The sequence below is a fragment of the Spermophilus citellus genome (assembly GCF_964194105.1).
Source record: "Spermophilus citellus genome assembly, chromosome: 4".
Lineage (NCBI taxonomy): Eukaryota > Metazoa > Chordata > Mammalia > Rodentia > Sciuridae > Spermophilus > Spermophilus citellus.
Genome location: NC_138185.1, coordinates 183494410 through 183519161, shown reverse-complemented (window position 1 = coordinate 183519161; position 24752 = coordinate 183494410). Strand labels below are relative to the sequence as shown.

At 36.3% G+C, this 24752-nt stretch overlaps 1 protein-coding gene across 3 annotated transcripts in view; it reads left to right on the top strand.

The window, feature by feature from the left end:
• Positions 1–18781, top strand: part of AKAP6 (A-kinase anchoring protein 6) — a 532388-nt gene extending 513607 nt beyond the window's left edge. For all 3 annotated transcript variants that reach the window (XM_081290017.1, XM_081290018.1, XM_081290019.1), the window contains 2 exons: positions 7151–10568; positions 15530–18781. In XM_081290017.1, coding sequence (XP_081146143.1) covers positions 7151–10525 — 3375 coding nt within the window. In that variant the 3' untranslated portion in view covers positions 10526–10568; positions 15530–18781. The remainder of the gene's footprint in view (positions 1–7150; positions 10569–15529) is intronic.
• The last annotated feature ends 5971 nt before the right edge of the window (positions 18782–24752 follow it).

Below are 24752 nucleotides of genomic sequence, written 5' to 3'. Positions count from 1 at the left end.
CCCTTCATATCCATCTATAGAGTCAACCAACCATCCATAAGAAATATTTGAAAGAGCCAGGCACAGTGGCATAAACCTGTAATCCCAGAGGCTTAGCGCCCGAGGTATGAGGATCTTGAGTTCAAAGCCAGCTTCAGCAACTTAGCAAGGCCCTAGGAACTCAGAGAGACCCTGTCTCTAAATAAAATTAAAATGTATTTTATTTTTTCTAAATAAAATACAAAAAAGGGCTAAAAATGTGGCTCAGTGGTTGAGTGCCCCTGGGTTCAATCCCCAGTGCCAAAAACAAAAAAAAAAAACAAAAAAAAAAAATTGAAAAAAATTACATCTGTACTGAACATGGGCAGATTTTTTCCTTGTAATTATTTCCTAAATAACACAATGTAACAATGATATGTATTAAGGTATTACTTAAAGTATTAGAATATTTAAAAAGTTTTCTGGAGTATACGATCAATTATATAAAAATATTGTACCATTTTATGTAAGAAACCACTGGTTTTGTTATCTTGAGGATGTGGATATCCTGGAACAAATATTCCATGGACACTGAGGGATGACTGTGTATGATGTTGCGTCTTTCACTGAGCAAGTTTTCAAGGCTCTTAGAATTTATAACCGAGCTCTTTAAATTTTATAACTGAGAGAGAGCACCAGCTTAAAAGTCAGATATCCCTCAGCACAGCACAGTTTAACTTCAGGAGCTTTCCTCAGCTCCCTTCAACAATTCATGAGACCCTGGGCAAGTCTTCCTTCAGTTCACTTAGTAAAAAAAAATTTTGACAACCTGCTTTATCTCAGGCACTGTTTTAGGTACTAGGGTTATAAGGGAGAGAAGACAAAAGCCCCTGCCCCTGTGAAGTTTATTTATGGAAAGAAAACCCCTGCTTTCCATCATTGAACTCTCTTTGTCCCTAGTCCCTACTGAGAAGAAAGGCAATTTTTACCATTAGAACAACATCTAATGGATTTTTCATTTTCAACTATTTCAGAATTATCTATGTAGTCAAGACTAGGAAATATGTCTATGTCAGTACTCATTTTAGTAAGATTTGTGAGATGACTTTGGATTTTACTTGTCTGTTTTGAGTTTCTGATCAGCTTTGTTATTGAAAAAGAGCATTCACTAGAACAGTTTTTGATCATTAGTGTGAGATAGACTTTCAAAGCATTTTCTGAGCTGAGACAAGTTACTTTAACATTATTGTCAATCTGATAGATAGTGAGCAGTATTTGATTGCTCTAATGTGTCAGTTGTGATAGAATTTCACAGACAATAGACCTGCCTTTTTTAAAAAAAGATTATTTTCAGGAAATAGAAAGTCCTTGAGCTATGGGCCTTACTGAGAGTTGGGCTGGTGCCTTTCTGGCTTGGTTATTCCTGTAGGATAAACCAATTAGGGCATGCAAGACAAAAGCAGACCCCACCCCCAAGTATAGCACAGTGTGTGTAAAGGACCTAATTAATATTTATTTTATTGAATCCCATGCATGTGGTTGTACCAAAGAGATTAGTCAACCAAACCACATGTCTTGATACAAAAACGGTTATGATTTTTAACCATTCAACCATGCTATCTTCCTCTCAGTTCAACACAGGAAATATAGGATGTTTCAACACAGGATAGCTGTGAGTCATTATGCCCCTACTGTGTGCCAGGCCCACCCTATGGGATTTTATATTTCCTTATTTAAAGCTCCTAATAGTCTGTAAAATAGACACACTGTGCTGAAATTAGGTTTATATCAGTTCATTAACTTGTCCACAGTTAACATGGGGTAAGGGGACTCAGAATTCAAACCCAGATTTGTTTTAGTTTCTACATCCAACCCCAAAGTGGCTGATAAAGAGTGAACATTTTGCTTTTTTTCCCCTTCAGTATTTTTCTTGCTAACTCTGAGTCCATTCTCCGCTCAATAAGAGACAGAATATGACACATTCAGGATTCTTTTAAAAGCTGTCTTTCTGAGGACTAGCTGTTTATGATTGTTGTTTGTGATTTTGTTTGGTAAAATCCAATTTAGGAAACTAATTATGCATCCAATGCTCAGACACTTTAGGTATTGGTTTGGGGTAGGGGTTAAAAAGAATATTGCAGAATTAAAAAAAAAAAAGCAGAGTAAATACATGAATTTGGGAATTTTTCTCATTTAGATTGATTTCCTCAATCTGATCTTTATATGATTTTCTCCATTGTGCATCAAATCTCCATGTATTCTGCTTTTCACCATAGAGTAAGCAAGTATATCTTTATTAGTTATAGTTAATTTTGCTTTTTTTTTCATATTCCTCTTTTCTACAGATAAATACCCCCTACCAGATTTTGTAGTACTGCTCATTAAATCCTGTGTTATGGCTTAGATAAGAGGTGTCCCCCAAAAGTTTGTGCATAAGACAATGCAAGAAAGTTTAGAGGTAAAATGATTGGATTATGGCAGCTTTAACCTAATCAGTATGTTGATCCATTGGTGTGAATTAATGGGATGGTGTGAATTCACATCAACAGTGGGGAGGGCTGGAGGTCTTGGGTCCCGGGGGTGTGCCTTTGGGGGTTATGATTTGTCCCTGGTGAGTGGAGTTCTTTGCTTTCTGATGATTATGTCCTCTGCTGCTTCCCTCTGCCACGCCCTTTGGTCATGATGTTCTGCCTCACTTTTAGCCTAGAGCAAGGAGTCAGCCATCTATGGACTGGGACCTCTGACACTGTGAAACCCAGATAAATTTTCCTTCATCTTTGTTGTTTTTGTCAGGTCTTTTGGTCACAGCAGTGAAAAAGCTGAACAAAATATCCTGAATCTGGAATAAATGGGACGATACAAATCACAAGACCTCCTAAAGATTTTGCCTACTCCCAGTACCAGAAGTTTTACTAAAATATTCAGTTCAGCCTAATCTTCTTGAGATTTTTTTTAGGAAAAGTCTTTCAAGAGGCACTACTTTTTAAAGGAAATCGAAGACATCCAGAGGTTGCTGTATCAGATCTGTTGGTTGTTGTTTTATAGAATGTCAGGTTTCTTCATTACCACTCTGTAGGTTATGTTTCTTATTTCTTATAAACACCAACCCTTAAACCTAAAATTTTAAGAAATTCTTGAAAACGAAATCCTTGAATATATAACTCAATTAAAGCCATAAAGCTATAGAGGATGCCAATTCAGATGTATATCACTTACTTCAACTGGAATCTTGGTTCTTTCATCATCATCATCATTGTTATCATTTCTCTAGCCACTTTTGGTTCCTTTCTTGATATACATTGTATTTCTAGAAATAACCTGCTTTCAAGAATAAAAATAATAAATAGCACCAATTAATTTTATTTATTTCTTGAACATATCTGCAGAATTGTGTGTGTGTGTGTGTGTGATTATTTATATAATACCCTGGTTTTAAACAAAATTCTGTATCTAAAGCAAGTTTATAAATGACAGATCCTTGCATGAATTAATTTAGAGTTTATAATTTATTATTCATGATATTATTAATAATATTAATGATTATTATTCCCAATAATTCCTCTATTATTTTTCTTAATAGAGTATAGAACTCTAAAAATAGAGTTCTATACTATCATTTCAAAGTTACCATAAGTAGTATATGTATTGCTCAATTTGAGTTGCACAATTAATTCCAGTGGAATTTCATTTACTAATCACCTTCTTTTGACTTCATTCAGATATTCAGATTTTTAATCCAACTCCATTTGGACTCATCACTTAATCACAGACAGTATCATTAGTACCTTTTCTAAAAAGTACCAAGCAAGAGCTAGGCATGGGGACTCATGCCCCTTCTACCAGACTCATACCTCTTTACCAGGTTCTTGGGAAGCTGAGGCAGGAGGATTGCAAGTTTGAGGCCAGCCTCAGCAACTTAGCAAGACCATGTCTAAAATTAAAAATAAAATAAGACGGGCGGGGACTGTAGCTCAGTGATAAGTGCCTCTGGGATAAATCCCTAGTACTGCAAAAAAAAAAAAAAAGAAGAAGAAGAAGAAGAAGAATAAAAAAAAAGTTCTAAGCATTTTGTCTAGGGAAACAACAATGAAGCAGATGCTTACTTAGTTTGAGCATTATTGTGTGTATTGGGCTATCATCAAAGACAGCATTTGACCAAATAATTTCCCATCATCCCATCAGTTACATCTCTGTATATGCATTTGTTTTTCTAAAGGCAAATTTCTTAGCTATATAAATATCCCAGTGTCCTTCCTCTTGGAAATTTTTCCCACTTTCTTACCCCAGGGCTATGTTTTATGGTTTAAATTAAATCCTGAGGAAATGGAGATTTTACTAAAAAAGGCTGACAGAATTTAATACAAAACAAGAAGGGAGTGAGAGAGAGCAGAGTAAGTAGCACTTCTTTAATATGGAAAAAATTCAAAGTCTAATATGACTCATTTCCTAATGGATCCTGTCACATATTCCCTGGAATTGACTTACCAAAAAATGTTAGAAATCACAAGAAATTAAGAGGTTTATAGGACAAGAGAGTTAAGGGGAAAAAATTACATTATATGCAAATTTTTCACTCCAGCTATTTTATTGAGCAAAAGATTTGTTCCTTCAGGTGCTGCTATAAGTTTTGTACTTTCTCTCTTTTTGTTTTTTTTAGAGAGAGAGAGAGAGAGAGAGAGAGAGAGAGAGAATTTTTAATATTTATTTTTTAGTTCTCGGCGGACACAACATCTTTGTTGGTATGTGGTGCTGAGGATCGAACCCGGGCCGCACGCACGCCAGGCGAGCGCGCTACCGCTTGAGCCACATCCCCAGCCCCAGTTTTGTACTTTCTTAGGCTTGAATTTCTAAAGCCATAAAGGCAGCATTTGAACGTGACTGTGTCATGGAACACCAGTCTGAGTTGCAGGCAACACTTAGGTTCTACTCCCAACACATCCGGATGGCATGATCCCTGTATATCTACATGAGCCCTAAGATTTGGGACCCTCATGAAAATCTTTGCTGCTAAACTTTAAAGTCAACTGAGAGTTACAAAGAGAGCTCCTTTGAAAGACTAGTTCAATTATTTATTAGCTCTATCAGAGTACAGTGTCAGCTAAGGTATTTGAAATTAATATACTATTTGATTAGACTGATTGATTGTTCCTACAACTGAAGATTTTAACATTCATTAGCCATGCAAACTGGTCATTAGTACTTCCCTTTATCATCAAGCAAAGAATAAACAGGAATTCTAATAAAAATTTATCACAGTGAATGTACTCCACATGTAAGTGACTATGATGACTGCCAGTGTACTAGATTAACTGCTGTAACACTGGCAGCAGGAAACATTTCTGTTCGAAATTTTTTAAATATCCCTTATAATGTTTACTTTGTAACTGGACTCCTTTAAACTTAAGCGTGCTATACAGACAATCTCCTACATATCCAGTATAATAAAGTGCTAATAGGTATTTATACTTAATGTGTTTGTGTGGTATCCTCCAACAGTTTCAGGAAGGGTTAAGGGCTCAGGAAAATTCTGCTAATGTGCTGCAGGTGAAGCTTTCTTCCCACTAACTGAGGAATAAAAGCATCATGGCCTATTTTTTAATCAGACAGTTAAAATAATTCTGACTGGTAATGCAAAAATGCTGGTCTGTTACAGGCATGACACCTCTCTCTATTATGCATGAATTCTTTGTGGTTTTAATAACAAATTGGAAGGAATGGTAAGAATCAGAGAATGAGGAGGCAGGGAGAACACTTTATGACTTGACTCAAGGCCAGTCTAGAGCAATTCTGCATTCTCCATTTATTAAGAATTTTAGCTATCTAATGTTGACTGACTCCACAATCGTTAGCTCACTTAACACTCATTTAAAAGATAGATGATCCTATGTCCATTTTACAGGGAATGAGACGTGCTCATAAAGGTTAAGTAACTTGCCCAAAATCACACTGCTGGTAAGCAGCAAAATTAGCCCTTCAACTAGTCTGCTAGTTCTAGAGCCAAGCTCATTTGCCTGGCTACCCAGCATGAGCAGAGACTAAAGTGCTAAGTTCATTTTGTGTTTTGTTCTGTGGGTGAGCCTATCAGGGCCTGTAGTACACATCTATCATCCTTCTTGGCTCTAGCATATCCAGAGAGCTGGATAGCAAGTAAAGATGGTGAAGGAATCTGATCAAGATCCAGGAGCCTGTCCAGCTACTGTATCCCAGAATGCATCAAGTTCTACCTAAGAAGGGGCAAAACCAAGAAGTTCAAGGGAAGATCAAAATTTATCCCAAATGGGGTGACAGAGAGCAGGGTAAGGAGATCTGGGCTTCTGCATCCTTGGGAGTCAAGAAAGTCTTCAGAGGTTATTATTCTGGGGCTGAAAATGGGCAGGAAGGGGAAAGTCTTGCCTATAAGAAATAGAGGTCAGGACTGACCATAGTGAGATCAGAACAAGGACAGAAGTGGAATCTCCGCCATAAAGACAGACTGAAGAAAGAGGGACTGAGAAAACTGTGATCAAGGAGCTTCCCTAGAACACTTAGGGTTCATGGAAACGTGTGAGGAAACCAGTTATTGTTGTTCACCTTGGGTCTGATTGGGAGCAGTGCCAAGTTCTAAAGAGGCATATAGCCCTGAAAGGGAAGGAAGGGAAAGGGATGGACAGTCAAAAGCCTCAGGTCCATAAATGGACCTCTATGGTGGCTATAACTAGCTCTGTAGGCAAAAACCACGTCAAGTAGAGAACCCAGAAATAGAGGTAAAGGGAATTTGCCATGTGTGACTGCAGGTATCCCACTTTGGGCTTGGAAACTAAAATAATATGAGGGTGAATGTACCTGAGCAGATATCATAGACTGTGCTCTTTTTACTTTCATCTACCTGACAGTTTTATCTTCACTTAATCCAAGATTTAAAATGTAGAAGAATCAATAGGAAATGATTAATTCCATAAATTACAATTTGACTCTAATAATCTTAACATTTTAATATATGTTATTGCCTTCAGTGACAAATTACTATTGATAGAAAAACCTATTTCAGTAATTTGGGGATGTTATTCCAGAGAGAAGCAGAGGTGATAGTTTTGCTATCTTTCAAATCCATGCTTCAGGCAGTTTTTTGACTCTTCCAAGAGATTTCAAATGGGTAAAATCTTCCTATTTATATTCCCTAATTCTTCTTTTTTCTCCCTCTCTTCCTACACAGGAGACTTTGAATGTGATTGATCCTGGCTTGATGGACCTAAACGGAATGAGTGAAGATGCTTTGGAATGGGATGAAACAGATATAAGCAACAAGTTAATTAGTTTAAATGAAGAATCAAATGACCTTGATCAAGAACCCCAATCTGTCATGCCTTCATCGAAGCTTGAAGAGACAAGTAGTGAGGACCCTGGTTATGAGGAGGAGGCAGGAGACCATGGGGGATCTCAGTATGCCTCAAATATCACTGCACCCCCCAGCCCACACATTTACCAAGTATATAGCCTCCACAATGTTGAACTCTATGATGACAGCCACATACCATTTCTAAAAAACAATCCAAAGTTTACTGGCATGACTCAGCCTAGTATTTTAACTAAGAGTCTCAGTAAAGACTCTTCATTTTCATCTACCAAATCTTTGCCAGATCTTTTAGGTAGTTCCAACTTGATGAAGCCCTGCCCATGCCACAGTGGAGACATGAGCCAGAATTCTGGCAGTGAGAGTGGAATCGTCAGTGAAGGAGACACTGAAGTGACTACCAACTCTGAAATGTACTTGCTCAATGTGGGAGATAGGTCCCCAAGTAACCCTGAAACCGAACATCTGGACACACAAGTGGGAGACGCAGTTAACATGTTAAAGCAAAAATTTAAAGATGAGGAGGAATGCAATAAGCTCCCAAATAGCTCTCACTCATCCGTTTCACCAGTGAGTTGTGTAAATGGAAAAGTTGGAGACTTAAACAGTGTTACCAAACATACCCCTGATTGTTTGGGAGAAGAATTACAAGGAAAACATGATGTGTTTACATTTTATGATTACTCGTACCTCCAAGGCTCAAAACTCAAATTACCAATGATAATGAAACAATCACAAAGTGAAAAGGCACATGTGGAGGATCCCCTTCTTCGTGGTTTTTATTTTGATAAAAAATCCTGCAAATCTAAACATCAAGCTTCAGAGTTGCAACCAGATGCACCTCCCCATGAAAGGATTTTGGCAAGTGCACCCCATGAAATGGGTCGTAATTCATATAAAAGTGGCGATATAGAGAAGACATTTACTGGCATTCAGAATGCCAAACAGCTCTCCCTTTTATCTCGTAGTTCATCTATTGAGTCCCTTTCTCCAGGGGGTGATTTATTTGGATTGGGCATCTTTAAAAATGGTAGTGACAGCCTCCAGAGAAGCACTTCTTTAGAAAGTTGGTTGACATCCTATAAAAGCAATGAAGATCTTTTTAGCTGTCACAGCTCTGGGGACCTAAGTGTGAGCAGTGGCTCAGTTGGTGAACTAAGTAAAAGGACATTAGATCTCCTGAATCGTTTGGAGAATATTCAGAGTCCCTCAGAGCAAAAGATAAAACGAAGCGTTTCTGATATCACTCTCCAGAGCAGTTCCCAAAAGATGTCCTTTGCTGGCCAGATGTCATTAGACATAGCATCTTCTATCAATGAAGACTCAGCGGCATCTCTTACAGAACTTAGTAGCAGTGATGAAGTCTCTCTTTGCTCAGAGGATATTGTGTTACACAAGAACAAGATCCCGGAATCAAATGCATCCTTCAGGAAGCGCCTGAATCATTCTGTGGCTGATGAAAGCGACGTGAATGTCAGCATGATCGTTAACGTTTCTTGTACCTCTGCTTGCACTGACGATGAAGATGACAGTGATCTCCTCTCCAGCTCTACACTCACCTTGACTGAAGAAGAACTGTGCATCAAAGATGAAGATGATGACTCCAGTATTGCCACAGATGATGAAATTTATGAAGAATGCAACCTGATGTCAGGGCTGGATTATATAAAGAATGAATTGCAGACCTGGATTAGGCCAAAATTTTCCTTGACAAAAGATAAGAAACGGTGCAATCTCAGTGATGATATAAAGGGCAGTAAAGATGTAAGCAGAGGTGAAACAACTAATCCCTCTGATACCCTAAACATTGAGGCCCTTCTAAATGGCTCCATAAAATGTCTCCCTGAAAATAATGGAAATGCTAAGAATTCATCTCATACACATGAGTTAGGGACAAAGGGTGAAAATAAGAAAAATATTTTCAAAGTTAGTAAAGATCCGTATGTGGCTGACATGGAAAATGGCAATATTGAAAGTACTCCAGAAAGGCAAAAGGATGAAGTGAATGGGACTTCAAAGGAACCAGAAAATCTTGGTTCAGATGGGAAAAAGTCTTCAGAAAGTGAGCACTGTAAGTGTAAAGCATTTGTGGATGGTTCAGAGGATTCAGATATTGGTAGAAAAGAATTTGTTCCCCCAAATGGCAGACACCCTCCAAAGAAATGTCCAAATCGCCACCATTTTGAAAATCAAGCTGCTGATTGCATTCCCCTTGAGAAGTCTTGCCCAGAACTGGCTTCAGAAACCAGAGTTAACGACAGACAAGACTGTGATGTACTGGAATCTTCATCTAATGATGCACCAAGTGAGGCTGGAAAATCTGCTAGTTGTTGCCTAGCACTTGAACAAAATGAAACAAAGGAAAATGCCTCTATCAGCGACAACACTTCCTGTTGCCACTGTGAGCCAGATGTTTTCCATCAGAAAGATGCTGAAGATTGTTCAGTACATGACTTTGTTAAGGAAATCATTGACATGGCTTCCACTGCCCTAAAAAGTAAATCTCAACCTGAAAACGAGGAGGCTGCTCCCACTTCATTAACTCAAATCAAGGAGAAGGTGTTAGAACATTCTCACCGGCCCATCCAGCTGAGAAAAGGGGACTTTTATTCCTACTTGTCTCTTTCATCTCATGACAGTGATTGTGGGGAGGTCACCAATTACGTAGAAGAGAAGAGCAACACTCCATTGCCACTAGATGCTATCGACTCTGGCTTAGATGACAAAGAGGACATCGAATGCTTCTTTGAGGCCTGTGTTGAGGATGACCCTGAAGGAGAGGAGCCCTATTTCTCTAGTCCTTCTCCGAATGAATCTGCAGTTCCCAGTGAAGCTGCGGTGCCAGTACAAACAACAGCAAGCTGTTCTGAGTTCAGTGATGTTTCTCCCTTCGTGGCTGATGCAGACACAGTGGCTTTTTCAAGTCTTCCCCAGCAGAAAGGAGCCGACTCTGGAAAGGAAGTATGTGATTTTCCCCAAACATCCACTGGCTATGCAGAAAGCTCAGCGATTAGTCCTTCAAGGCTAGGTGGTAAAAAGGAGAGTTCAGGAAAACCAGGTGAGTCCGGAATGCCAGAACGTGATGCTGCTTCAGCCAAATCTAAAGTTCAAGACCTGTCCTTGAAGGTGAATAAGCCCAAAGACAAGACTGCATTGCATCCCAGCCCCAAGGCCCTAACCTGCAGAGAAAATCTTCTAAACTTTCATGAAGAACGACATACAAATATGCATAGATAGAATGTAGTGCCCTCCCCGAGCATGAAAATCATCTCATAGAAAGGTATGTATCAGTCCTCGTTCCATTTATATGTTTAAAATATGAGTGGGCAACAACAAATCGTAATAGAAGAAAAGGCTAGTCAGAATGACCAGTCATGGCAGATATTTATCTGAATGAGGCAGTTAGGGACAAGGAATAATTCCAACAATGAAAGTAACTGAAGAAAAAGGGGGAGAATAGTGAAGATTTGACATTTTTAGTGACATTATCTTTATTCCATCTTTCTGGCAAGAAAAATACAAAATTTGAGGAAGTAGCTGAGCAGTTTAGGACCTCAAAAAAAGTTATCCAAATTTCAGTTATACCCCATCATCAAAATGTATCACCCCCCAACTTGGACTCCCTGTTCACAGCTGCCGCTTCCCTCCAGTGACTGAACTTAGGCAGTGAGCAGGCTAAGGGCTGAAGCTCCTACCTGGGGCCTCCCTCTTATGCTTCCCTCTAATGGAGCTATCATCACATTTGCTTCCCTAGTAGAAGGCTGTGCTGTCACAGCTTCTAATCATGGCCGTGTCTGCGAATTCAAACAGGAGAGGACGTTGATGTTAAAGAAGAGGCTCTTATTTATCCACACACAGATTGAGAATAGGCACAGAAAGCAAATGCAGAGAGAATACGTGACAAGTTAATGGCGTCTTGATAAAAACAGAATTTTTGAATTTTGCCTGAAGGTGACAGGCTGATTTCCATCAAATTTTTTTAAGAAAGTCATTCCACTCTTCATATTTAATAAGACAGCTATTGATTGATAATTCTGAGATGATGATGTATCTCTAAAAGTGACACAAAGATTCTGTTATTTCCCATTTCGAAGCCCCAATGATGAATATGCTTTCTCAATCAAGTTTAAAGAAGAAAATTTTCAAATGTGAGAGTCATATTTCACCAAAGTATGAGTGCCTAATGCCATCTCCACCCCCTACTCCAGAAGCCTAATGCTGTAACCTAAACTCGTGCTATAGGAAATGAATTACAGAAGCAATCTACCCTAATTTGTTAACTTATTCAAATAACAGTTATTATACTTAACTATGCTAAAGATTATCTTTTTTGTGGCAGATTGTTTATTTTTTGATGAGCCTAATTACTGATTTTCTAAAAGTAATTTACATTTATTACAAATACATCTTTTAAAATGTGACAGATAAATGTTGTTCCCATAATGTATTATGAAAAAAGTTACTATTTAAAAACACATTATTTAATTTGAAAGATGAATGGCAAACATCATTATTTTTTTTTCCTGCAACACCTGTGCCCTAAGCTCATTAAAATGTGTGATTCTGTGTAGAGCTGCTAGAAATGGGGAGAGAGGGGGGAATCTATACCATATATATACCCTAAAAATAAACTCAATATGCAAAACTGAAGAAAAGCATCCTACTTACTAATATAGCTCAACTAATTTTCTGTATTTCAGACTCTATTTACAATTGGCTGCAAGCGAGAACAAAGATAGGGGAGAGAAATGTATTTTCTGCAAGTCGTGTCCACCCTATAATCACATTCTCTATCCGTATGCAGTAAAACTGACCATTAAGGGAGAGTAACTGCAATTCTATAAGTGGCTTCAAAACAAGTTCTATTAAAACCGATTGTACTGTGGGTTCTGCCAACCTTGCAGAAGGGTTGGTAGAGCCTGGCTGATTTTTGTTTGCTAAATGGGGATAAAGGCTTGAAAGCAACACCACTCTGAGCATGACATCATGTGACTGTGACCCTTGAGTCACCAGTCATGCTGAGATCCAGAGCAGGAGAAACTGGCACTGGAGAAGCCTCTGGGACACTCACTCCCTTTTCAATCCTCTGGGAGTTTCTTCTCTGCCTTACATAGACATAGAATTGAAATGAAATGTAAATGATGAGCTGCTCCATCTCTAGGCTTGAGGAAAGTGAATGTGCTGATGGATCTGTGTAGTCCTCACACATACGAAGCAGGAACAGATATCTGCCAGTCTGCCTACCTGCCAGTCAGCAATATTTTGTTGAGCCCCCACAATGGCCCTATCTTGGGCACAAGCAGAAGCAGCCAAATTTTACTTCTGCAGAACTTACATCGCCCCCAAGTGACTTGTTATCAGTCTAGAGCAATTTGAATAGCTCAGTTTACTGGTCCTATTCAGGTGTTGGTGTTTTTAGTTCATGTGGACAAAACATCTGGAGGCCCGAATTTTTCCCATCATTAGCATTAGGTACTTGGATGTCAATATTCATATGTTGTTAAAGTGCTGTCAACCAGGACACATTATTTAATCTGAAAATACTGACCAGCTTTCAGAATTTAATGTGAGGAATACATAATGAAGATATTTGAGAAATATGAGGTTTCATGACTATAGGAGCTTTTTTTGTTGTTATTGTTCTTTCTATAAGATTCAAAAAAGCAAGAGAAAAAACTCTGTTTTTTAAAGCCATTTGAAAATCACCACTTTGGGTACTCTTTCTTTCTAGACTCTAAAATTAACTAAATTCAATTTGCTGGGTTTTTCTCCCCAGGTATAAATTTTGATTTAAAGTAAAAAAAAATAAATTCTGATGAAATGATCAGAAATAAATGGTTATAATTCCATCCAGAAGAGATACAACTTAGAATACAGTCTGTAACAGAAACACAATTTTTTTTTTCCAAAAATCTTTGAAAAGGTTTTTATTTACTGTGTTCTAATTAAAAACCCACTGAAACTGTTTGAGAAGCTTTAACGTGATCTAACAGTGTACATTTGCACTGATTTCCAGGCACACTGCTGTGCTTTTCACTATTTTCATTTATGTGTCATGTTTCTATAAAAATAGAGAGGTCAGTTACAGCAAATCACATCAAAGGCAAGGTAACTGGATAGATCCAGCTCTTTCTGCCTAATTTGGAGGAAAGCACATAATGTATGTCTAGAGTGCCTCCTAGGACCTGCCTAAGAGATGTACTTTGCACTAATCTTTTTGCTGTATTCTGACAGTTATTTCTTCATAATCCTCATCATAAGCCTCTGATCTTTGATGAATGGTTTAACCCTAAACTTCAGGCTGGATAAACCCTGTGGTATAAAAATTTAACTCATCTCATGCAGCCAGTATGTACTTTTTTTTCTTTTTGGTTCTGGTGGTTTAGGGATTTTGTATGTGTACATCTGTGTATGCCTGTGTGTTTTTGTGCACGCATGTGTTTTGAAGATGGGGCAGGGAGCTGTATTTACTTACAATACGTATATTCCTTTAGCACTTTTAGTTTTATTGTCTTTTCTACTTTATTGGTCTGTAAATGTGATACTTGGTAGCTTATAGATTTTAGATTTTAGGAAATTATTTGTAGTTATGCATACTCAGCTTATATATACAGTTAAAAATGCTGTTGCTCAGTTTTTAAAAACTGAGAAAGCTGTAAGAGCAAACATTCCTAATGTACACAGCACAGATTCTCATTCTTTTAATTGGGTTGACGCTAAGTGTTTGATATTTCCCAAAGCTGGTCAAACAGTTTAAGAAACTGTCTTTGGGGATTGTGTATTACTTTTTCACTAGACAATATAAGTATAATCTTATCAGATTTACCTTTAAAATCGCTTTAATAAATCAAGGTTCTGCTGGATATGATTTTCAATTACCTAGAACTTCTGAATAACTAGCCCTGCCATGGTAAATAACAAAGATTTTATTTGACATAGCCTTTCTCTCTCTCTTTCTCTCTCTCTCTCTCTCTCTCTCTCTCTCTCTCTCTCACACACACACACACACACACACACACACACACACACACCAAATTTGTGCCTTAGCCAGTTTGGTCTGTTTCCAAGTAGGCCAACTTGAAAGAATTGATTATCCAGAAAGAATTTAAATGCCAGCTTTTAGTAAGACGAGATTTGCCTCACCTAAGGATTCCCTACTCAGTAGCCAATTTCAGATGAGTCATGTCCTCAGCGTTTGAACAATGTACTGTGCTTGCTTGAGTTACTGATTATTTTACTGCACCAAATCCTGTCCCATCTGTTCCTGTCTGTTTGTCTTCCCTGTTCCTGTTAACTTTTTATCTGTCCCCAACTTCCTGTGGCTTCAGCCAAACCACTTTTTTGTTAAAAGTTTTTCTGGCTCTCATAAAAGTTTCAAGATCGTAGAAAATAGAAGGCAAGAACAAGACAGAGAATGAGCATGTTAGTTTTAGAGGGGCAGTAAACAACTAATATCAGACTTTAGAACTTAGTTTAAACTCAGACAAGCAAAAGCCTGCTTTATTTTAGAGCTGGTCCAAGGACCTAAAGTAGACCTAAAGTAACTGCATCCTGTTACCACCTAAACCTGGAATTTCGATGTTCCTCACATTTGATCTGTTCCAATCTGTTAGAACAAATTTGCATCAGCCATCAGATGTACAAAAATAATTGAATCGGTTTCATTTCTACAATGCTGTTAGTATCTTAAATTAAATGTGTTATATTTGAGTTAGAAATCCTAATTTTAGCCTTTTATAGACAAGAGGCTAAAACATTTAGGATTATCACAATGTTATAAATATTTCACCTCTATATAATATTGACATTGTTCAATATCACACATAAAGTCACTGAAGGAAGGGTTAAACCCGAGAGCCCATGCTCTCAGTCTCCAAATCATTGGTAATACTTTGCTGAATCACTTAGTAACTGCTGCCTCACATTTTCATACAGATTTGAAGCAATCATGAGTATTTAAAACTGAGTTCACCTGCAAAAGAGTGGATGATCCAGAAAAAAGGTCAAACTTGAGTTTTCTTAATCATGTCATTTTTTAAAAACAAATGCATTTCTCACATCTATATCAAAGTGTTTTTTTATAAGTAATGTGAACCTTGGGCTGTTAAAATCATTATTTTATTTCAGAGCATTATCGGGTAGTCCCCAAATGGCAACCTTCAGTGATTCCTCAAAGGGCTTTGTTTTGCAAATGAAAAACATTTCTGAAACCTTCTCTTGTCACTTTCTTCTTTCTTGTAGATAGTCTGGCTGCAACTCAGGGCTGGCCTCATCCTCCTGCCTTGGGCTGATCTCTGGTTCCATCATGTTGTCACTGCCTTTTGTCACATTGACTTTCCCAAGATGAATCTTTCTTCTGAATGCAGTTTGTCCACATGAGCCTTGTGATCTGGATGTGTGCACTGGTTCTCTTTAGGTGATCGTCTTTGAAGTTCAGCAAAGCTGCTTGTTCTCCCATGGATTCCTGTCCCAAGCTACCTCTACCAACCCTCTCTCTCCAGTGAGACTTTTCTGTTTGCCTCCTTCCCTCTCTATCCACTCTTTGAAGTTCTGCAGTTCACCAAATTGATGGTCCATTAAATTCACCGTCTGGAATGACATCCCTGCCAGTACTTGACCAATTTCATGTTTCAATCTGGATTTTTTTTTAATGATATGATGCCTATGTTTATTGAAACAGGTTTACCCAAAACATCAAAATTTGATTTGATTGTAGCATAGAGAAGAAACATTGGTCAAAATTAAGTAATTTTTAAAAGCACCATTCTATTTATTTCATTTTAATAATAATCTATGCAGCACTTCAAGACACAGCTATAACAGTGTTGTATATTACAAACTGGTGATACTCTACTATTCAATTATGTACAACATTTTTGTTTTTTATGCTTCTTGAGGTGGTAATGAGAAAAAAATGTTTTTTTTTAAAAAAGTGTGCCTTGCTGTATTTCTTATACCATTTATTTAAAAGCTGCTTTCATGGTAAAATTATGTTAGTTTGAAAGGAGGAAATAGCAAGGTTAAGATGTGTGAATAATTTCTGTATATATGTATAACCAAGTACAAACATTGATGTATAATGACAGTATAAAATGCTTTCATGTTTGTGATGTCTAGTGATGTGGAAAATATAAGCCTTAAATCCATTAGATTGCATGGTAATTAAAATTGGCATAATAAAAATAGTTTATTGGGGGAAAAGGAAAATTAGTGATCTCTTCTACCTGTGTTCTTTACCAAATTGTTTCATCTGGTTCTGAAAAATATAACATGTAGCAGCTTCCAAAACATCCAGATTGCATAGAAGGCATAAAATTACTTGAATTACAGACTAGACATGAAACCTACACAATTTTCAAAATCTTTCTGGCCACTATAAAGAGCTTGAAACAAAAAATGATGAAAGGCCAGTTCCCCTAAACCAATAAAAATGTATACTAATTTTATTTCCACATATCATTAATGGTTTAATGTTGGATTTCAGGATATCTTGTATGTCTAATTTATTTTAAATAATTCTTTCAAGTGGATTTGATAGAAAGATGGCAGAAAAGTATAGAAAATTTGACTATTATTTTTATTTAAACTATAGATTTCAGGTATATTTATTTTGTGTAAAAGAAATCAGCAGAGAAGTATTCCATTTGGCCTTTACTAATGCTTGTTAAATGCAGTTTTTAATTTATTTAATAATTCCTACTAAAGTGCCTGACACACAGTAGGTATTCAATAAAATTTTCTTAAATTGGAATATCAAATTAGGAAACATGGATGACATATCGCTTCATTTTGAGAGAACTACATTAAAACATGTACACAACTAGAAAAAGGTATAATGCAATATAAAATCACACAATATATAATCAATTTATATCATATTTCAGGAAGGGAAAAATGTTATGGGTTCATGTAGTCACAGAAATGACAATCATTCATTTAACACATAATCCATTAATACCTTTTATCTGCAAGGCACTATTCTAGATTCAGGGAATGCAACTATGAACAAACAGACTAGGCCCTGCCCTGAGGAAGCTTACCTAGGGTAGAGACAAAGTGAACATCCAGACAACATTCAGTAGTTGTCCTGGAGGTGAGGAAGAGAGCAAATAGTGAAAGAGGCACAAGTGAAGATGTAGCAATGAGGGACACAGAGGAAGAAACAGGATAAAGAGAGAGCAGAAAGACAAGAAAATAGTGGAGCTTTATTGCAAGGATAATAGAAGAAAAGGCCTATTGGGAGGATTTAATGAAGGGTCTTCTAAAAAGTTAAATCGGAGCTTTTGTGTGAAATATCCTAGGAGGTAAGGAAACCTTGTAGATCCTTTGGATTTCACCTGATTTTATTTATAATCAGAACTTTATTAGCACTGCACCAAGAACACTACTTATTTGTAATTCTCCCACTTCAATAAATATTTGTATTTTATGTCCACTTTTAATCTTTTCCATACATAATTCTGAGTGAATCATTGTAGGCTTTTGAATAGGTAGTCATTTGTTCCAAAGAGGTGTTAGGCAGACATCTAGTTGCTATATTCAAAAGGATTACAGAGGAAAGAGATTAGAGATGATTGTCTAGTTAGGAGGCAGCTATAGTAAATAAGCTAGATTTGAGACATGATAGAGTACACAGGGATAGTGGCCTGGGATGGAGAGAAAGAACAAATCCTAGAGTCTTTGAAATACCTACGAGTATTTTGGACCTCTGTTGGAATATGGTATTATTTTACATTCTGAGAAAACCTAAATTTTTCCTGGGTAGTAACTAATGTCAAGTCTGCATCTATTGATAAAACCTTCAAAGAATGAATTGACCATGGTGTTCTATTTACATGCTCATAAAAGACCTTGAGTTGTTCAAAGTATTTACTGATCATCTGTTTAGTATTAACACCAAATTTTTAGATTGACTTTTAGGCTTATTGAACAATGCCTTTTCTGGTTGGAAGAGATGGAGGAGCCTCAATTTTACATCCTGCATAGATGCTGTCTCCCCAGTTACCCTTAAAAACAGCCACACAAATTCTGCCTGTATATCTTCCAGGGACAGTGGTTTGTTATCTGTTAAGGCAAACTGTTTTAGGGATGGGTATGTCTCTTTGTTAGAATGTTCTTTCTTTGGTTGCTAAAGTGTGTACATTCCCCCCTGCCCTGTCTTTAATTTTGCTTACTGGTCCTGGGGCAGCTTAGAGTATCTGCTCCCTATTTCTCATGGCAACCCTGAACATAATTGAGGCCAGTTACTCATTCTCTCCCAACCACTATTCCTCCAACTGCCCTTCATATGTCATGATTTTCAGATTTATTTCAACCTGACTGAATGTTAACAGACAGAATCCTTGAAATCAAGGAACTGTCTTCATCATCATACATGTAGAAAACTATCTGAACATTTAAGTGCTAAGTTTTCTCTAAAAATATATTCAAGATATATGTTTATTCTATTATTGTAAATTTCAATAAATAAACAAATAAGTGAATAAATAAGAATCCACTATTTCCTTCAGTGGCCCAGTCCAGTGCTGGAGTCATCTTGAATCTTTTCTTTACATTGAACAAACACAACCTGTATCCATATAAAACAGGGTCCCTGTATCCATATAAAACAGGGTCCTCTTCCACTTATTCATCCATTTAGTCATTCAGTCATTCAACCCACACGCTTCAAATGGCTACTTTTATGAGGCACTGTGTTTGGCAGCAGGTACACAAAGGTAACTAACACATGGTCTCCATCTCCAAAGGGTTTACAGACTTTCTTTTGAAAGAGACTTTCATATCCTTGAGTGAAATGATTATGACTTTTCTCCAAATTAAATGATGACCCCATTTACTTTGTTTCTCATCAAGTTTTTTTTTGGTTTTTTTTTTTTTTTTACATTTTCAAAAATCTGATGAGCAAAGTAGTATACAAAACCATTTAGATCTGACTTTTAGAAGAAGTACAGTGGTCTTAATTATAGAAAAGAAAGTGTTTTTCAGATTTCTGGATCCTGAGTAAATATGCATTTTAGACAACAACAAGAAAACAGTCTAAATTTAGAGCTAACCTAAGTTTGATGACTTTGTTATGTTTGTCTCATCCAGTTTAGGTCTTATCTGTTCTATAATTTCTTGGAACAAAGTAGGTGAAAATATCAATACAGAATGAAATGACCCAGCTATTTCTTACAAGTAAAATGGCTTTAATGTCCAAATGAAATTGGAATTATCTTGGAATTTTAAAGAATAAGTGATTTTTTCAAGTATCATGATTTTTCTATTACAGATATCATTTGAACCAACTAAATTTACTGCTTTATCTCTTTTTTCCTATTTTAATTTTTCCAGTTTTTAATCTTGAATAATTTCAAACCTATAGAAAAGTTGAAAGACTATTACAGTGACATTTGCACACTCATCACTCAGGTTCATTTATTGTTACTATTTGGTAGTAGTATTTACCTCCTTTCTCTTTCTCTGCGCGCGCACACACACACACACAAATCTGTGAAGACTTCAACATATATCATATGAGAACAAGGGCAATTTTCTACAAGTCTACAATTTTATCTTCACACTCAAGAAATATAATATTGATACAATAATATTGTCTGATAATCCATATTGAAATTTCTCCAAATGCCCAAATAATATTCATTTTCAGTTGTTTTAATCCAGGCTCCAAAACAGATCACATATTAAAGGTTTTGTGTCTTCTTAATATTAAACAACTTAGTCTCAAATTTTATTCTTTTATCTTTCATAAAATTGACATTATTGAAGAGTCCACGCCAGTTTTATGGAATGATGCACAATTTGCATGGAACCTCTTTATTAAACTCAGGATGATTTTTTTTTTTTTTTTTTTTTTTTTTTGGTGCTGAGGATTGAGCCCAGGGCCTGTGTGCATGCAAGGTAAGCACTCTACCAACTGAGCTATATCCCCAGCCCCTCAGGATGAACTTTTATGTCAAGTATGGTACCTAGGTGATGATGTGTTCAACTCTGTAATTGGAGTGAATAAACACTGACATTCTTGATGTGTCTCAAAGTTCACAGTTTATTGTTACAACTCATGCTCTGTTAGTCCCAGGCAAGGATCAGAAAACTTAGGCCCAAAGGCCAAATCTAGTTTACTAGTATTGTTTTGTTTTGTTTGTACTGAGTATTGAACCCGGGGGCACTCTGCCACTGAGCTACATCCCAGCCCTTTTATTTTTTATTTGAGACAGGGTCTCTCTAAATTACCAAGACTGATTCAAAACTTTCAATCCTCCTGCCTCAGTCACTGGGATTATACATGTATGCCACCACACCCAGTCTCCTAGTCCCCTGCCTATTTTTCTTTGACATGTGAACTAAGAATGATTCTTACATTTTTAAGTGGTTAAAAACTCAAAAGTATATTTCATGGCATGCAGAAATAAAAAGGAATACACATTTTGATGTCTAAAGTTTTATTGGAACAAGGTCACCCATTAGTTTACATAGGGCTGCTTTTACACTGTAACTACAGCATTATGTAGTTGCAACAAAAAACTATATGTCTGTAAAGCCTAAAATATTTACTGTCTGGCTCACTGTAGAAAGTTTTCTGACCTGGTACGTATTGTTCTAATTTCTGACACCATTTTCTTAAAGTTAGATAGATTTCTATTTATAAAGTCAATATAACATAGAAGAACTGGAATAATTTTTTTTCTTTTCTAGATTTTATTGCATTCTTAGTTCCTATTACTTTAGAAAAATAGTATGCCTTGTTTCATAAACTAAAGATCTCTCCCCATGCATAGTTTAAAGATTTAAATTTAGTTCCTTAACTATAACCATTTTTTAAAATTATAGATGGACACAATACCTTTATTTTATTTATTTTTATGTGGATCTGAGGATCAAACCCAGTGCCTCACATATGCTAGGTAAGTGCTCTACCACTGAGCCACACTCCCAGCTCCTGTAACTGATTGTTTTGGTGGGTTAGTCAATTAGATACTAATTAGCTCAATCAAAACCATCAGAAAAATTGATACAACCTAAGTTCATGTCAGTACAGCAAAAATTGGAATCTTTTCTCTGAATGCTCTCCTAAGGCAGGCCAAGGAATTAAACCAGGCCATTTCACAGTCAACTTTTTAAGTTTTATTTTTCAACTCCCTAAAAAGTAAAATGATCGAAAGATTGTATATGATATACCTTCATTTCCTGACTGCTGGTCATAAATACAAATCTAAATGTACCAAGGAAATAAGTATTCAACACCGACCTTGCTATGCCCCTAGGTGGAAATTCTTGTTGGATAAAAGATCTTCAATGGAAATGATCCTTTTTTGCTTTTCTCTTGGTTTACCTGTGACAGCACTGCCCCCCTCACTGCTGCATACCTAGCCATATTAAGGCTTTAGCTCCCTCTTTAAAAACAACCACATACCTTCCATATGATAATAATCTTTTAATTTGAGACTTGCCACATATTTGTGTGTCCAGAATAAAATAATAGTGATTTGTGCTGGTCAGGTCCACAATAGGTTTCTTTACCAAAGGCATTTTTGACCAATACTTTGGGACTATTCTGACCCTTGATTAATGGACTCTCACCATAGCAGAAATTATGCAGATTTTATTTGTCCTTGTGTTTTGAAGCAAATCAGTTGCATAATGCAACTTTATCAGGTTCTTTTCCATCACAGTACACAAAACTTGGGAGGTGTTCACATGTGTGAGACTTGTGTTAAATACATTTGGGCTATTATAACAAAAAAACTTTAGGCAATTTTTAAACAAAGCAAATGTATATGTTAAAGTGTGAAAGCTGAGAAGTCCAAGATCAAATCAACAGAAGATTTAGTGTCTGGTGAGGGCAGTTCTCTGGTTGATGCCAACTTGCTATGTGCTCTCATGGTTGAAGGGCATTGATGAACAAGCCCCCGCAGGTGTCTTATACGGGTGCTAATAGCATTCATGAGAGCCCCCCTCATGACTTCATCACCCACAGTGGGGATTAGGTTTCAACATATGAATTTCTGTGAGATACAGACATAGGAGAGACATTTCCAGGCTTTTGTCAAGTATAAATAAGAAATTTCCTGTATGAACAATCTTAGCTTCCCTCTCTCCTGCTCAAGGAGGGTATCAATGTAGAGGATTGGAATGACATTGCACTAAGGGTAACTTTGAAGCCCATCTAATTCATACTTAAACAACAACAACAAAAAAGTGAATTCTTCTGGCCAGGCATGGTGGCACATGCCTGTAATCCCAGCAGTTTGGGAGGCTGAGGCAGGAGGATCACGGGTTCAAAGTCAGTCCCAGCAAAAGCAAGGCCCTAAGCAACTCAGTGAGACCCTGTCTTTAAATAAAATACAAAATAGGGCTGGGGATGTGGCTCAGTGGTCGAGTGCTTCTGAGTTCAATCCCTAGTACAAAAAAAAAAAAAAAAAAAAAAAAAACCCAAAACACTTTAGCATTTTATTATTTTGGTTACAAATGTTAAACATCATGTTTGAGAACCACTGAATCTGAATTTTACACTTTCTTGCTTGAAATGAGGTACCCCAAAATATGAGAAAAGGCTCCCAAAGAACAACAGGATCAACTTCATACAACTCCTGTATAGACAGACCCAGATGATCTTCAACTACAAAACACTCAAAGTTTTCTGGTGAGTATGTTCTTCAGAAAAAAAAAAAAAAAGTGAATTCAAAATGCAAATGTAAAATGCCATAGAGTTTCTCCTCATTTACAATGGAAAAATGGCCAGTCCCAATGATCTGGCCTAGGTAACTTTGCCCTTGTTAACTATGGAGTCAGAACATCAAGATTTTCCAGGTGTAGACAAAATCCTTGTGTTTCTACCATTTAAGCTGTCATGCTTATGAACTTTATAGATTGTGCCATTGTTGTTTTGCCCTTCTTTATTTCATTTTATGTGGGAAAGTTTGGCAGAATCTCCAGAGTGAAATTTGGAATTTTCTCCTATCATGAGGACATATAATAGTGGTCTTTGTTAATTTAATACAAATTTATAAATGCATGACATAATAAATATACTGTGTCTTTATGTACACTTAACTTACCACTAAAAAAAAAAAAATCCAAACCCTATAAACAAATGGAACATTACAGAAAGAAAGTATTATTCAGCAAAATTTATTCAAGGACTTAAAATGATTGAAGGCATTAGGAACATAAAAATGCTTAAGATCCTCTTTAAATCCTAATATTCCCTATCCACTGGTTTATAAAATATACTCAGAGGTTTATAGAATTAGTCTGGTTCTATTAGTTGATCAAGTTACTTACACTAAGTCAGAAATTCAAAACAAATAATAATTCCTTCTGTGTGGTTTGCTTGCTTGCAAATATGTTTCATTTATTTTAAAGTGTCTTTTAAAATACAAAACCAAGTTGGCGAAATTTATCTTGTTATTAGAATGGTGTAAATATCAAATCAGTCTTCATATTTATGCTCTCATCCCTGCTGATGTCAAATGACTAATGATGCTTAATGGCAAGGTTTCATAAAGTAAAAACTTCTTAACTTTCAAAAAACAATTCCATTTTTGCATGTTCACAATTTGCCTCTTCTAAATACTTCTATCAGCATTATAAATTTCTAGATATTCTCTTCTAATATACCAAATGATGTCTTTCCAAGCAAAGTATATTTTTAAATATCTTTTTTTTAAAAAAATATATTTATTTTTTAGTTGTAGTTGGGCACAATGCCTTTATTTTATTTATTTATTTTTATGTGGTGCTGAGGATCAACTCCAGGATCTCACACATGCCAGGTGAGGGCTCTACCACTGAGCCACAACTCCAGCCCCTATATTTTAAATACCTTTTAAAAGTAAAATTATTATTCATTTACAAGTTGAGGTATTTTATATAAGAGTGAAACAAGCTTTAATGGTATTTTTTTTTTAAAAAAAGATACAAGTTCTGATTGATTCAGAATGATTAAAAACAGACCCTTCTTATTAACCAGTGTATGCAGAAGGAAAGGGCTAATTTTAAAGTTTATTTTCCATCCAGATAAATAAGAATTTATCATACAGTATTCACTTAACATTCATATATATGTTGTTAAGTTTCCTATCTGTATTAAATACTTATTGAATATATAACTAATGCCAAAACTAAGGAAAGAATTTTCATTTTAAAAAGTAGTTCTTATAAAAATTCTATAGGAAGAAATGATAGCTAAATTAGCACTTGAAAAAGGCCAAAGAAAATTATATACTGTATATAATTATGCCTCATTATGACCTCTGCACATTTTCCAGAAAAGTTAGGCATTAAAAACACACACAACAGGAACACCTTAAAGGTCAGAGCCTGATGAAAGAAAAATGCAATAGTTAATTATGAAGGACGAGATTAATGTTCTAGTGGGAACATACATTTTATCATTACATTTTGCTTGAGGAATGCTTTAAAATATGTGACTTCCCATCCATGTGTTTTATTTCATTTCTGA